Consider the following 15,212-nt stretch of genomic DNA (forward strand, 5'->3'; position numbering starts at 1 on the left):
CAATTAGGCGTAATCCAAAAATAATTTGAGTATATATCTCCAAGCGACGGGAAACATTACCTTGGTTCTGTCCAGCTACTTTGCATACTTTTAAATCGTGGTGCATGATAGTTGGGACACCCTGTATATACCATGTGCACGATGTATGTGCGACACCCGTGAGCAAAAGTATATGGACCAGGGGTTGCGCGATAAAGTCGATTTTTTCCTCTGCCTGTGAACGCAACTTGAAATTGAGGACTGCATTCCAAATTTGGCATTACGAACTTTTCAGTGTACCCATTAATTTCAGTTTATGCTTGTTAATTACGAATAAATTCAGTTTTTTCGGAGACCCTGTAGTCCGTATGCTTTTTTGCTCACGGGTGTACGTTGCAGTCGTGGTGACCCGCATAAGGCAAATTGAAGAAAGGCGAATTTCGACCTGCTAGCGTCAGAATTTCGCAACGCTTGCTTTGAGGCTAAATAATGAGAGACTGCGTTTGCATGTGCGCATGATGCGTATTAGGTGTTTGTCATGAAAAATCATGAATTTGTCCGAATCTGTTCATAAGTACAAAGCTTAAAGAGTTATTGAGAGGCCACGAAGCATCTGTTCCAATATTCAGCCCCCAAACAATAGTTATACATGTCCCATTTCTGAAACGTATACGTAGTAAATGTCTGTATTTCAGATACCAGAGCGGGACCATAGCAGAATCATTCAAGTGACCTGACTGCACAGTTCTCTGGTAAATGGGCTTATGCAATTCAAGGAAGAATATTATCAAGTACCCACACAAGACTGTCATTGATTAATCTACATTTTACGTTTGGTACAACCCCTAACCTACTGTTACAGCATTTCACAACAAAGTATTCCAGTTTCTGTTGTGTTTGTATCTAAATAGTTCAATAAAAGTCGACAAAAATACACTGTAGTGATTTGTCTACAAAGCGCTCGCCTTCTATAGCACGCTGTAGGACACAAACGTGTGCATGAATTAAATAGAGAATTAAACAGGGTGTCCTTTCTTTTGTCCAACTATCCTTCATTTTTTTTTTTTTTAATTTCTGTTGCAGATACCAGCATTCCGCTTCTTCATCTGGGTTACACTTAACAGGTGGACATTACTTTAAAGAAGAGTAGTAGTGCATAAGTTGCCAATTGACAAAATCGTGCCCATTATCTTTTTAATTAATAACTTTAGTGCACATGTTGTAATGGTGGAAATGAGCCCATTAACATGAAGGGCCTATTCAGTTGGAACCAATTTTGTGACTAATACCAGTTTCAAGATATACGTCAAAGTATGCGGCAAAATTGCCTTGGTGTCATAGCTATTTTCTTGCTGCACTGGGAATATATGCAATGCTCGAGAGTAGTATTCAGGACACCAACTCATTTTGCTGACTGTGACTACGTATATCTCAACCTCTGTTCTCCACAACAGACGCTTAACTATTGTGAACCGTGATGAAACATTCAGCTTCGACCATTCGTGCGCCATCGGGGTAGTCCGTCATTTACTGTGCGTATATAGTGCACATATATTCACTTATTCTTGATACGTCGGCTATAGAGTCGGCGTAAGTTTTCCTGCCATTTGTGACAGACGTGTATAGATAACGTGCGCGAAACTTATTATGACAGGAAGAGGCGCTACTACCTTTGTCATTGTTTAACGAGTGGTACTCACTCTTGCCGACGTTCTGGGGCTGAAGCCCTTTCTTTGAAGGTTAGCGATACAATGCTGGCGGATGAGCAAATTTCTGTATCCTCGAGGAAAGCCGTACCTCTCGAAGTGCTACTAACACGTTCGGACAGTCGCAGCAGCGGTCCGCGAACTTGGCCACACAGATTCATTCCATTCCTCAACATGCCAGTCACTATTTTTTGCAGCCAACTACTGCACACGTCTTCAATCCACATGATTAAATCTAGCATGATTAGAGCACAGTGCGTTGGCGAAAACTCAATTGCATTTCCGACAGCTGATCGCACAGAAGCAAGGTAAAAGCGGTAATGGTTTCGTATTCGTGCACGGTCGCTGAGGAGACGTATGGCGCGTTTAATGGCGCACCGCCGTAAGCGCCATCTCGTTTCTCTAAAACAAACTGCTCCGCGAAAAGGGTCAATACTTTAAGCTTAGAAGGACCTTCCCTTTCTTTTTCTTTTTTGTCTAATGCAAACAAAAGCATGCCGGTACAGTGTCCAATCCTGTTGTGGTAAAAAGCCATGGTACATTTTATTGCGATAGCAAAATATGGACACCCCAGGCGAATTTTCGTCATCGGCGCAGCGAAGTTCCGTACAAAGTCCGAGTGCGATGAGATCGCGCCTCACCCGCTAAGATCGCGCCTCATCCTTCTCGGCTCACCCGTTTGCTGCGGGTGAGCCGAGAAGGATGGTGGCTTGATGCACGCCGTCCTCCCACCTGCCCAATGTTGAAGCTCACCTGATCAAACGCCCTCCAGGACAAGGGGTGGGGGGAGACAGGTGACGCGTCGTCTGTGAACCATATTTCGACAGCATGATTTCAGCTCCGGCCGTTTGACGCTAGCTCACGAGATGCCGGTTGTTGGGAATTCTACACAGGTACTGGACGAGGCAAAGCGAGAGAAACGCGGACTGTGACGTCATCAGCGATACGTGTTATAGAATTGTACGTACCTATGCCTATGTCAGGTGGTGTATATTAAAACGATGGCATTTGCACTCCGTCGATGAAATGTTCAAGCCTGTTCGACCGGGGCTGATCACGGAGGTGCAGCGTCGCATAGTTTTTACGTAGAATTAGCTGCAACGAGGAAAGTACTGGAAATGTGGGCCCATCCCGGAGATGGTGCACTCTAAAGCCCGGCCCACATGGAGCGAACTTTCACGGCGAACTTCGCGCGGCCCTCATCAGCGCGGCGGAACGCCAGCGTGCTGCCGCCGTGCTGCACCCACATGCGGCCGCCGCCGCCACAAATTCAGTGTTGCTAAAAACAGCGTGATTCCATTCCCAGTAAAATGCAGTGAAAAAAATGTCGCAGTTTCGCCCGAAAGGCGAAGCATCAATTGCGATAGCAAATTAGTATAGAGCTATGCGGAGCAGGCATAGTAGTTTTATCGGCTGCATAAACTTGGACACATTCGCTTACTAATTGAATTAACAAGCATGGTGTCAGCGCGCACAAACATGAATAGATCACACTGAATGACCGCAGACAACCACTGTCAAAACGCTGGCAGCAAGCGCAGCCGCCGCAGCGAGCGAAGGTTCGTGCGTTCTATCGCTTCAACGGAAACTGAGCGGCGAATGCACAGCACATACAAAGGTCAGAGCCGTGTGGAGATAAGAGACGGTGCGGGCGACCGCCGAAGCCGGGCAAAGTACAAGCGCAGTTGTTGGCAGAGTAGAAGCTACCCCCCCTCCCTCCCGCGCTGCCTTCCCGCTTTCCTCCTTTCGCGTGGGAGATTGAGTGGCCAGTTCCCCTTGTGCCCGGTTGCAAGATACGCATTTGGTGCGGCCGCACAGCGTCACCCCGCCACAGAGCCCCGCCTCCCTTCCATATCCCCACTGCCTTTCGCGCGACGGCAGTCGCGTTTGCTTTCCGCCGTGCGTTCGCTCTCCGTGATAGCGCGCGTCCCCCGCGCGCTTTCACTCGCGCATACGGCGCGTGGCGACGATTTTATCGCACTTGGACTTTATACGGAACCTCACGGCGACGGCAGAAATCCGGCTGAAGTGTCCATATAATTGCTATTGCAATAAAATAGTTTTGTATCTGCAACTGAACCATACTGGTCGCGCATGGACGGCTGTGATCAGTCGATCACTGTACCAGCGCCTCCTCTCTTTTTCAATGCCAGCCAGATGCGGCCGATTCAACAGTTCACCACCCTCTCTGATCCCTCTTTCCTACTCTCCCCCGTCGGCTAGCGTTCGCGCCTGCATTACAGTTAAAAAAATTTAATTATGGGGTTTTACGTGCCAAAACCACGATCTGATTATGAGGCACGCCGTAGTGAGGGACTGCGGAAGTTTGGACCACCTGGGGTTCTTTAACGTGCACCTAAATCTAAGTACACGGGTGTTCTCGCATTTCCGATCGTGGGGGAGAGTACCCTCTGGGTGGCGCCTCACGACGGAAGTCGGGGCGCCATCCAGAGGACACTCCATCGATCCATCGGGGGAAGTAATCCAGACGCGTGAAGCGTCTACCGCATCCCCTCCGGAACGGTAGCGGCGCGCGCTCAGTGGCTCAGACGCACGCGTGACGCAAGCAGGATGAATGGATGAGGCTGAACCCTGGGTGGTGGCACACGCCACCTAGCCGTGACTATTAACATACTTGGTACTTTGCGGAGGGTGAAATTTCACCCCTGCCTTGATTTTAGCCACCAATCAGATAACCTCCGTTTGGGTATTTCTACCCGCGATGTTCTACCCGAGGTGTTCAGCCATTTCCTCTTCCTCTCCACACGCACCGCACAACGTGTCTATATCTTGGTACTTGACTCGGTACATCTTAGTCCGCCATACTCCCGTCCTGGCTTCAAAAAACAGAGAGCTTCCCCTAGAATTATCAGATATTTTCTTTGGTAATTTCTTGCTTGAAAGTTCTATATGTTCCCAATGCTGATTTCGTCTGCATCTGTTTTCCATAGACCCCTCTGTTTCTTTAACCTTTTTCTTAACCGTGGTTTCCTGCTTTGCACCCCTCCTGCAGTCCAAATATTTGATTGACAATTCTCCGGTCAGCTTCCTCCATTTTGTGTCAACATTCCTCATGTACAAATAACTGAAAACTCTCCTTGCCCACCGCTTTTCTGCCATTTCTCTCAATCGCTCCTCAAATTCTATCTTGCTGCTAGCTCCCCTGCCCTCGAATGACGTCCATCCCATGTCACCCTGTACCCCCTGATTTGGTGTATTTCCGTGCGCTCCCAAAGCAAGCCTACCTACCCCTCGCTGCTTAACTTCTAACCTTGCTCGAACCTCTGATCTCATGCAAAGGACCGCATTGACGAAAGTCAAACTAGGGACCATAACCCCTTTCCAAATCCCTCTCACCACTGTACCCCCTGGGTAGCGTCACATCGCGGCAACTAAGTCGCACCAACGGCTCCCCATAGAATAAAGAAGGGCTCCCATTGCGGAGCGAGCGAAAGCACTGGCATTGAAAAAATAGAGGCGCTGACTGTACGCGATGTGCGCAGCTTTTGTCGCCATGTTCGCTCTAGGGGCTTTGGCTGGCTAGCCGATTCAAATGCGGCGGCAGGAAGTCGGACGCGACCACGCCCTGATCGGTCAGCGCCGACAGCCTTCATTCGCCGCTTCCGGCGAGCGGTTGACCGCCGGCGAACATACCTAGCCCGCCTTGATCGACGGCGAACAGCCGCCGGCCGCCGGGCGGACGCCGCGCGCGGCGTCCAGTTTTTCGCAAGAAAATCGCTCCATGTGGGTCGGGCTTAACAGACCGTCTCAAAGCGCGAGCTGTCACGAGAAAAGAACGCGAGGAAGTGGCACGCGCCTAATTGGCCCGAAGAGCTAATCGACTTTGGCACGAGGTGAGTGTGCGTACGATCTTGGATTCTTGGTTAGTACATTGGGCTGCTGTGCTAGACGGCACAGGTTCGATTCTGTGTTCGGTCATGCATTTCTTTTTATTGCAGAGGTCCGAAGTGTGTTGAGGCATAAAAAAAGAAGGGCGATAAATCGGATTCATGCAACAGCAATGCGTTAGCATTAGTTTTCTCCTGTATAAGGCACGATGCGTCCATCATTACTTTCAACTATACAGCACGCAGAACACAAACTCATGGTGCTCTTTGGCCAGGCCTGGCCCTTGCACCATTAAACATCACATATCAACAAAAATGCAGCCACTAGAGCAACTATCGTAACGCGTGACATGTGTCCGGACTTGTGCCTTCATCATGCTGGGTGCAAACTGCAAAGTTGACTTTTTTTCATCAATGCTCAGCCTGCTATGAACTATGTGCATGGTTCAATGCCTTAAAACCAAGAGCTTGCCATTATTAAAATGTGCACACTCTGATAGTTTGCCATCACCAAAATTGTGTGGGATTGGCAGCGAGTCTTGTGCTTCAGTTTCTGTACAGCAGTCTTTTCATAAATCAACAGTAGCATCGTCAGGTGCTATATGCCATTAACATTTGTGCAGGGAAAACACCAGGAAGCTACTGCAAGACTACATGTCTGTCTCGACTATTACCACCAATACTGCAAAGTCATTTTCGAATGGTTTCAAATGTTGATTGCATCTGTCCGCAGAATGGACCAAGCGATACATATGGCAGAGGTGTCAACGTTGATGGGTTCTGGCAAGCAGAAAGTGCCGGTGACTTTTAGCCACAACTGTACAGCAATACCAGGCAATCATTTAGACTCTTTGTTGCCTGTTGCTACTTGTCTCGTTTGCCATGCAGCCTATGATAGCCCACCTCCGAATCCAGAGCCATGCAAAAAAATACATTTATTAAAAAATTGGCGAGTCTGTGCATTATTTTATTTTGTTCACTTGCCACTATGCTGCAGAAGCGTGGCGGCAAGAGGTAAACATACCCGCCGCAATGGCTTAGCGGTTATGGTGTTGCGCTGCTAAGCACGAGGTCGCAGGATCCAATCTTAGCCGCATTTTGATGGGGGCAAAATTCAAAAACACCCATGTCCCGTGCATTGGGGGCACATTAAAACCCCCGGGTGGTCAAAATTAATCCGGAGTCCCCCACTACGGCGTGCCTCATAATGAAATCGAGGCTTTGCCACGTAAAACCCAAGAATTCAATTCAAGAGGTAAACATGTGGAAGTCGGCAGTGAAGGCACAATCCTTCAGGGTCACAATCCAAGAAGGGCAGAATCTAGATTGCCAAACTGCTCCTGAAGTTACACACACATATACAAGCTGAAAACTTCCTGCTGCGGCATGTTATATGTACATTTCTTTATTGACACTTATGTACAAATTAAAAATGGACTAGTGTGGCCCTTCATGTCTTAGCTTGTGGCTTCTTCCCTCTGGTCAGAGCCTTGCAGATCCTTTTCTTGAGCTCTTTCTGCCGCTTGAGCTGCTTCATTTCATTCTTCCGACATTCAGCACGGTGCTGTCGAACCCTCTGGATTACCTTATCTTTCATATTCCGCAGCTTCTCCTTGTGCACCACCTTCATCATTTGCATCAGTTTGAGCTTCTGAAATGGCAGACACAAAACAACAAATTAGCATAAGTTCTCTGCTGCGGTTAGTACCTCAACATCACACAAGAAAGATGCAACTTTACCTCCTTTTCTGCTTCTTCCAGAACAACAGCTACACGCTCAAGGGCATTGCCTCCCTCCGTCACTGACTTCACCTTTGGCTTGTCCTTATAGGGAAGGTTCTTCTGCAGCTCCCTTGGAATCACAAAGGGTTTGAAGTGGAATGTTTTACGCTCAGGAGGCTGGAATTGAAAGAAATGTCACACACACTTGAAATTAGGCAGAAAGTTATCCAGCAATTGATGTAACACAGCAATAACAAAAACTAAACATAAAAAATTCCATGCAACAAAGCTAGTGATTGAAAAGGCTTTTTGGATAGAGGTTTAAATTTCAACACTGCAGTGGAATAACTAAACTTCACTGTGTCAACTATGCCACATATAGTACACTATAATGTTTACCAACAGTTAGAGTAACAGGCACTAATACCAGCTAGCAATGACTAGTGACATTCGGTCTTAGCTTGTGGCTTCTTTCCTCTGGTCAGAGCCTTGCAGATCCTTTTCTTGAGCTCTTTCTGCTGCTTGAGCCGATTTATTTCATTGTAATTTGGTGCTAGACAGCTACTTCAAGCTCCACGAGTGGCATCAATCAGCAATTAGGTATGTCGTATGTATCAACCTTAAAGTGACTTTACACAATTCATTAAGTCCATTAAAGGGATTACGGACACTAAATCTGAAAATTCTAGGAAAAGACTAAAAGTGAATCCTCAGTGTACGATTACACCGAAAAGAAGTAGTCAATTAGCTCATTTTTGAGCCGATGGCTTTATTTTTGGCGTTTTTGTGAGCATGCGCCATGCCGTCCGACCCGCGGGAGTTGGAAGGTGTGACGTTATGACACCCTCGTTGGATAGCCAGCCGGCCGGCCGTGGTCATTCGAAGCGCGCCGCCATCGCGAGCATGGATTCGAGTTCTGGTGCCTCTACCAGCGATGAGTACACGTCTGAAGACGAGAACCATTTCAACTTGGCAAGAAAATACGAGCCTTCCACGTCAAGCGACGAAGAAGAGCAGGCGGCCGTGGACGTGCTAGTAAGATTTTCGCGAACCGTAGTGCGAAGATTTCGCTCTGCACCGGACACTTGTGCAAGAATTATTTGGCATTTCCTCTGCAAACTTGCTTTTTCAAGAGCGTACACAGGCAAGGCAGATGCGGGGTAGTTCAGCACTGTGTGGATGACTGAATAGTAATTTATTTCGCCGGCGTGAGCAACTGCACAAGAAGGCTGCAAGTGAACGAAAACAGTACCGACATCTTTTCGCCTCCTCTTTTCAAACGCACCGCTGATCATTTCTGCTTTGCGTTTTTGTGAGAAGACCGAGGGCACAGCATCAATCTTAAGGCGTTGCCTTTTCAATGGCATGCCGAGGCTTTTCAGCAAAGCCGGGCTGGTCACATAATGATCGACGACGAAGTGGTCCGCGCAAATGAAGTCATCTTTTAGAGGTCTCCAGGCTGGGCATGATGGCTGACAGGCAGGTATCTAAAGTTTACGCACCTTCTTGTCTCTGGGAAACATGTGCGACGGCGTGTCACGACCGACGATGCTGTAATAACAGCAATGTCTGGGCATTTCCTTCCGCTGCGACGAATGCGCCAATACCAAGTGACGACCCGCGGGAAGGCACATGTAAGACACACCACCTGTGTGGAGCACCGACGGGGATAATGTTTCAGACGGACTACGTGCGAAGATCGCCGAAAGGGGTTAAACAAACGCTGCAAGGGACCGACACCCCCGGAAACACTGTGACGACTGCGGCTGACCTTGGCCACGCACACACGCACGAGTGGGTGGGTGGGTGGGTGGGTGTTACGACGTCAAATTTTAGCTTCTGCCGGTGGCCGCTTGGAGGCAAGGTACAACAGAAAATCGCAAAAAAAAAAGATTTTTCTTGTTATTTTTTTCAAAAAAGCTTGTTGTATTCATCATTTTCAACAGGTGAACTTCTGTTCCGACGCAAAAAACCACCCGCCAATTTTTGCGTCCGTATCCCTTTAACCTGTGCCTGTGCCTGTGAAGCTGCTTAAGCACTAAGTCATGCAGTGTGCAAATATAGCACATCATGTTTAGTCGAGATTGAATCAGCAATTCAATCCTTCATGTAAATATGCCTTTGTGAGATGTAGTGTATAAGCTCATCGTCTTCCGATCTCTCTTTTCATCACCCTACCCCTTCCCACTGTCTTCCCACAACCAGAACTATCTTTCATTAAGTCTACTGTCTTTCTGTATATCCTCTCTCATCTGTGTGCATACCTTGGAGGAAAAAGCTCCAAACCAAATTCGTGCAACTTGATTTAAGCTGCTGATACCATGAATTAATGTGGATATCGTAAAGTGTGACATTTGAATTTGCCACTATAGCGATAATGTGCAACCCGCATTGGACTTTGCCTTGAGAGAACGCGAAACATGCAACTATCATGAAATCTTAAGACATCATGGCATTGAAGCGCAAGACCGAGCTCTTTCTTGCTAACAAGCTAACAGCGTTGTCGGTGGCAATGAAAATTTCTTTTCCCTTTGAAATTAGCATTCCAAGACTACCCAATTACGTTTGTAATCTTCTTGGGCAAAAAAAAAAAAATGGTCAGTGACCACTAATTGCAATTTCTTTTAATACGCTCGCTGAGCTTTCGCTACATTAGCATTTTCGCAGCTGCTGCAGCCCCCAGTCAAGCCTGCAACCTTCTGCTCAGCAGCCAAATGCTATAGCTGCTGAGCCACTGCAACAGATACCATCCAGCAATAGCTGAAAGTGTATTACAGAAGAGCATCGACAGAGCGACGGTAACCAGAAAGAGAGAGAGAGAGAGAGAGCACACACGCGCGCCGAGACACCTTCTCACCCGGCGAGTCGAGAGAGATAACTACAGCGTGAGCGTGCGCTAACGGGATGAGTCATCACCCCCTCTCGACAATGCTACGACAGCGGCGGTTGAAGGTACGAGAAAAGACGAGAAGATTCCCAAGCTTTGGCTATGCTACGAGATCACGACTCCGATAGGAAAGTTCGAGAACGCCTGCCATATATACCCGCCATGCGAGAATCAGCAGGGGAGTTCAGTCCGCACCAGTGAAGCGATGTAACGTGAAGACCGAGCGTCTGCGGAAGAAGGGGATTCCTCGGCAAGTTAGTCGACGAGTTCATCGAGCGTCTGCATTTCCGGAAGAAGTTCCTTCTTCGAGATTTGCCCCGAGCTACGCCGAGATCGCCTGACTCCAGGACCAGCACGGTGAATACGATTGGACACTTAGTGTTCCTATTCATTTTGTAATTTACGTGTTGGACTCTTAGTGCTTGTCGTGAATTATTTTCTTGTGTTTGTTAATACCCATTTGATTTGTATTGTGTTGTGTCTAGCATAAGTGTGCAAGTGTGTGTGTAACTGCCTTGTGTGAAGAATATATTTTGTTGTGTTTTGACAACTATGGGCTCTGACTCGGTCTTTGGACAGCAACCGGCGTTCGCTGGCGCACCAGAGGGCCCATTCTTAATTGTCCTTGCTTTCGTGGGATTATTTTCGGAAGCTGATAAGTCGGCTTTGGAATTTGATCCGGCGTCTGCGCCTCGTTCACGGGGTCTGTGACACAGAGGTAACGTGGAAAACACAGTGGAACATTTTGTGTCATAATTTTCTCATCTGCATCGAGGATGTAGTCGTGCTCAAGAAACATGCTGGAAACAGTGATAGATGAGCACAATAGCGATTATACACCGAAATTTGTGGGAAGCAGATGACAAGTGTGGCTTTAGCTGTAAGAAAGTAATATTTTGTTTAACAAGCCGATGTTTCTGTGGTTCATATTTTTTGAAGCGTTGAATAACTTTGCAATAATAGGTGGTGTGCAAATCTACATCCCAGTGACTGCTCCCTCATAACACAAACTGATCTCGGAGGCCATCCTTTTGCTTGCTGCATGCACCAGGCTTTCTTTTAACCAAGCCAAGCTAAGGGGTAGAATATATTAGTACATAGTGCTATTATTGCAGTGCTGGCACCCATTCATAGCCCAATTCGTTGATGGAATTTTGTATCTCACAGAGACCACAGAACTCGGAGCATTAACTCGTAAACTCGTGCATGTACAACAGCCCTCACCTGTGCTGCACTGCATTGAACAGCTCTGCTCGCTCTGCCACTCCACTCGTTACCACAAAGGCAGCGTCGCTCATTACCATGGCATTTTTTTTACTTATAATATGCAAATAACAATGCACAAAAGCCTAATATACCAACTGCAATAATTATGTTGTACTTAATAACAGCCGACTCACGTAAAGTAATCTCATATACTAAACACTACATAAAAACTGTGACTTCTTTTTTTTGCTCAGGAGGAGTAGTCATATCGTTTTACTTTTATTTTTAATTTGTGGGTGCCAGCTGCGAGCACTATGAGCAGTCAGCCATGGCGTCCGAGATTTGCATTTGTTGCTTTGTGCTGTGCTGTAAATCTTGGACATGTGAGCCACATCGATGCATTGCTCTCGGCGCAATCAGCACCGCATGTGCTGGCGCTCATAAGCACTCTATTTTAAATAGGCCCGACTTTCTTGCAATTTGTTTATAAGTACTAGCTAACGAGGTAATATCCACCAGGAATGCTCTGGGAATTTGGGAATTTGTTGTTACCGCTGAAACTTTAAAATGTCAAATGAACAAAATTCGCAATTTAACAAAGTTTTTAGGTGCAAGTACAACTTCATTATATCGAGGTTTGACTGTATTTGCATGCAAATAAATCATTATTTGCATGACCGTAGCTAACCAGCATTTGCTACTGAAAGTAGGTGACTCAGTGGGCAACCTGATTGTAGCAGTAGCCGTTATGGGTAACGACGCTGAGACGTTATGGGACACTGAGATGCGAATGGGCGCGTCGAAGTGCCAAAAGGATCAGAGTGAACTCATGTGAAATGCACAAAGTTAAGACTAACACTCCTATCCACTCTCAATGTGTGTTCTCAAAAAGTGCACTGGACCGATCTAGTAACGTTGCACTGGACTGTGCCAATTATAGCTTTTTGATAAGCACTTATCACTAAGATGGGAGCACCTTTGCATGCACGTTTCAGCATTCTTGTCATGTTCCCACACAGCAGCTGTGTGCAACATGTACAAAAGGGCTCACACATCTGAGCCGAGTGGGAGAAATACAACACAGTCCTTTTCGGAGCCGTCATAGTTACACCAACATGTGCGTAGATACACGCGCATCCACGAAGATCAGATCTCGGAATCGGCCTGTACTCTTCACTTTGCATTACCTGCTTTCTTTAGGCCCCGTTTTCTGCTCCTATTTCAATCTGAGCCCCAGCCATGCCTCGTAGGAGGCATGGCTACAGCTCACATTTTTCTTGGCAAGAGTATATACTGAAATGACGAGTTTCTTGGGCCACTGCAAAACCCCAGAGTTCAAAAGGTTGGAAAACTCACTTCACGAAAAGACAAAAATTTTCTGGGGTTTGCAATTTATTGCCCTGCCTGATGCTTTCTGCTTATGGTGTAGCAGATGATGCACGAGCCGTGAATCCAAGTTGCAGCTGCAGCACTGCTAGTTCTAGCGACTGCCACTACAGACGCAATCCTATATAAGAGGGGCTAAGGAGCTGTGAAACTGAGCTAGTGCTAGTCAGGTTGGCATCAGGGTTCTCCCCCTGGTGCGCAGTGGGGAAATCCTGTCGATTGATCCGGTTTACCACCCCCTGCTCCAGTTGACCGCCCACCCCTTCTGGGGGAACTCGGGAAGTTAGAATGGTCGATTTAGTTGATGTTTCTGATTTTTCTTTTCTTCTTTGCGATTCCCAGGTCCTCACCACATGGCGGAAATCATAGCAAAGAAATCTGAAGTGGAAGTTGAGAAAATGGCACTTTAGCGTGCAGTAGACAAAAAGTGGGTAGAGAATCAAGCTTTGGGAGGTGCCATCGATATCGCACTTCGATGTCAAGCTGTTTTCAGTTTACGCAACGCCTTCATCTTGGTACCATCGTAAAGAGCAGAGATCGGAGTTTCAGTAGCTGCAGCACTGCTTTTCTTCGTGCAAAACTAAAAGCAAATGAAGCAAGCAGAAAGAGTGAAAACTGTTGTCATGATTCATTACTACTGCTACGTACGTAAAGAAATACCGTATTTACTCGCACAATGAACGCACTCGCGTAATGAACACCCCCCCCCCCCCACTTTCCCCATCAAGAAGCGTTTTTTCTTCTCCTCGCATAATGGACGCACCCTGAACTTGCTGCCGTGAAGTAGGAGAGACATGGTACGATTCGGCATCTGATATGGCGTCCGGCGGGTACATTGTATCGGACGCCAAATCGCACTGTGTCTTTTACTTTTATTGAGATAGCAATTGTATGGACACTTCAGGCGCATTTTTGCCCTCAGCGCCGTCGATCGCGCCTCAATCTCCTGCGTTCGAGGGAGGAAAGTGAAGAGGAAACTCGCCATATTCCGTCGCGCACATAGTGCCGGGGGGAGGGGAAGGAGGGGGGGGGGGGGGGGGGCGGCACAGCAACTGTGCATTGTGCGGCTGCGCGCGCCTTATCTTGAAAGCGATCTGCGTCGGGGGCTGAGTCTAGCAGTGCGGCAGCGGCTTATACCTTTGCATGTGCACCGTTCTCGCCGCTCAGTTTGCGTTCAAGCAATACACAGCACGACGGTCACTTCACTCGCTGTTGCTGCTGCGCTTCCTCACGCCCATGTTCTAACAGCGAGTGTCCGCGGTCATCGAGTGTTATGTGTTCATATTTCCCTGTGCGCGTTGACACCATGCTTGTTAATTTACATAGTTAGCGAATGTTTGCAAGTTTATACGGCCAATAAAACTATTATCCTTAATTTGTGTAGCTGTCCACACATTTGCTATCGCAATCCATGGTTCGCCTTTCAGGTGAAACTGCGACTTTTTTAGAGGTGGCTGCAGAAAAAAAAATCACTCAAAAATTTACCCCGCGTAATGAATGCACTAAACTTTGCGCATATTTTTTGGGAAAAAAAGTGCATTCATTATGAGAGTACAGTGGAATCTCGATGATACGAATCTTACGGGGTCACGAAAAAAATTCGTATTAGCCGAAATTCGTTATCGTCAAAACACAATTAAAACTAGCTAAATTAAAGAGTCGAGAGGTGAACTCACTCAGGCACACGTACGTAAAAAGCATTTACAGTATAGACCACTTATAACGCAACCGTTTATAGTGCAGAACTGGCTACAACGCGGCCTTTTCCGACTCCCGTTTACCCTCCCATAGAACTCCATGTATACGCATACCGCTTACAGTGCAGCCACGTGAGACGAAATTGCGGCTTCCGTGGGAAAATCTCGCCGACAAGGGCGGTAGCGAGCACGAGGTGCGCCCACCGATAAGAGAGGAGATCAACGAATGCGATGCGGAGGAGGAGCATGAGACGTGGAGAACGAGTCCAAGGTCCGATAAAGTCGTCACCGCGCGCCGTATGTGCGAGTGAAAGGACGCGCGCCTTCACGGACAGCGAACGCACAGCGGAGAGCAAATGTGACTTCCGTTGCGCGAAAGGCCGTGGGGGTATGGGAGGGAGGGGGGCGAGCTGTGCTGGGGCGCCAAATGCGTATCTTGCAACTGAGCGCAAGGGTAACTGGCGATGAAATCTCCCCACGCGAAAGGAGCAAAGCGGGAAGGTAGCGCAGGAGGAAGGGAGTGGGGGGGGGGGGGGGGCTCTTACTCCGCCAACAAATGCGTTCTTGTACTTTGCGCCTGTGCCGGCTGTCGGTGTTGTTGCGCGCACCGTATCTTAAAGGCGATCTCCACATGGCTCTGACCTTTGTATGCGCTGTGCTTACGCTGCTCAGTTTCTGTTGAAGCGATAGACCGCACGAACCTTCGCTTGCTGCGGCGGCCGCCGCAGTAAGCGAAGAGACAAAAAGAAAAGCACAAAAGCAACAAAAGCACCACCGCTTC

The 15,212-nt window shown here is 47.6% G+C and overlaps 1 protein-coding gene across 3 annotated transcripts in view; it reads right to left on the reverse strand.

The window, feature by feature from the left end:
* Window positions 1-6,913: 6,913 nt before the first annotated feature.
* LOC119436960 (ribosome biogenesis protein BMS1 homolog) overlaps window positions 6,914-15,212 on the reverse strand; it is a 134,196-nt gene continuing 125,897 nt past the window's right edge. For all 3 annotated transcript variants that reach the window (XM_049660136.1, XM_037704006.2, XM_049660135.1), the window contains exons 22-23: window positions 7,274-7,432; window positions 6,914-7,184 (exon numbers count right to left, since the gene is read on the reverse strand). In XM_049660136.1, the coding sequence (XP_049516093.1) occupies window positions 6,984-7,184; window positions 7,274-7,432 (360 nt within the window). In that variant the 3' untranslated portion in view covers window positions 6,914-6,983. The remainder of the gene's footprint in view (window positions 7,185-7,273; window positions 7,433-15,212) is intronic.

This window comes from Dermacentor silvarum, chromosome 1, assembly GCF_013339745.2.
Source record: "Dermacentor silvarum isolate Dsil-2018 chromosome 1, BIME_Dsil_1.4, whole genome shotgun sequence".
In the NCBI taxonomy this organism is placed as follows: domain Eukaryota; kingdom Metazoa; phylum Arthropoda; class Arachnida; order Ixodida; family Ixodidae; genus Dermacentor; species Dermacentor silvarum.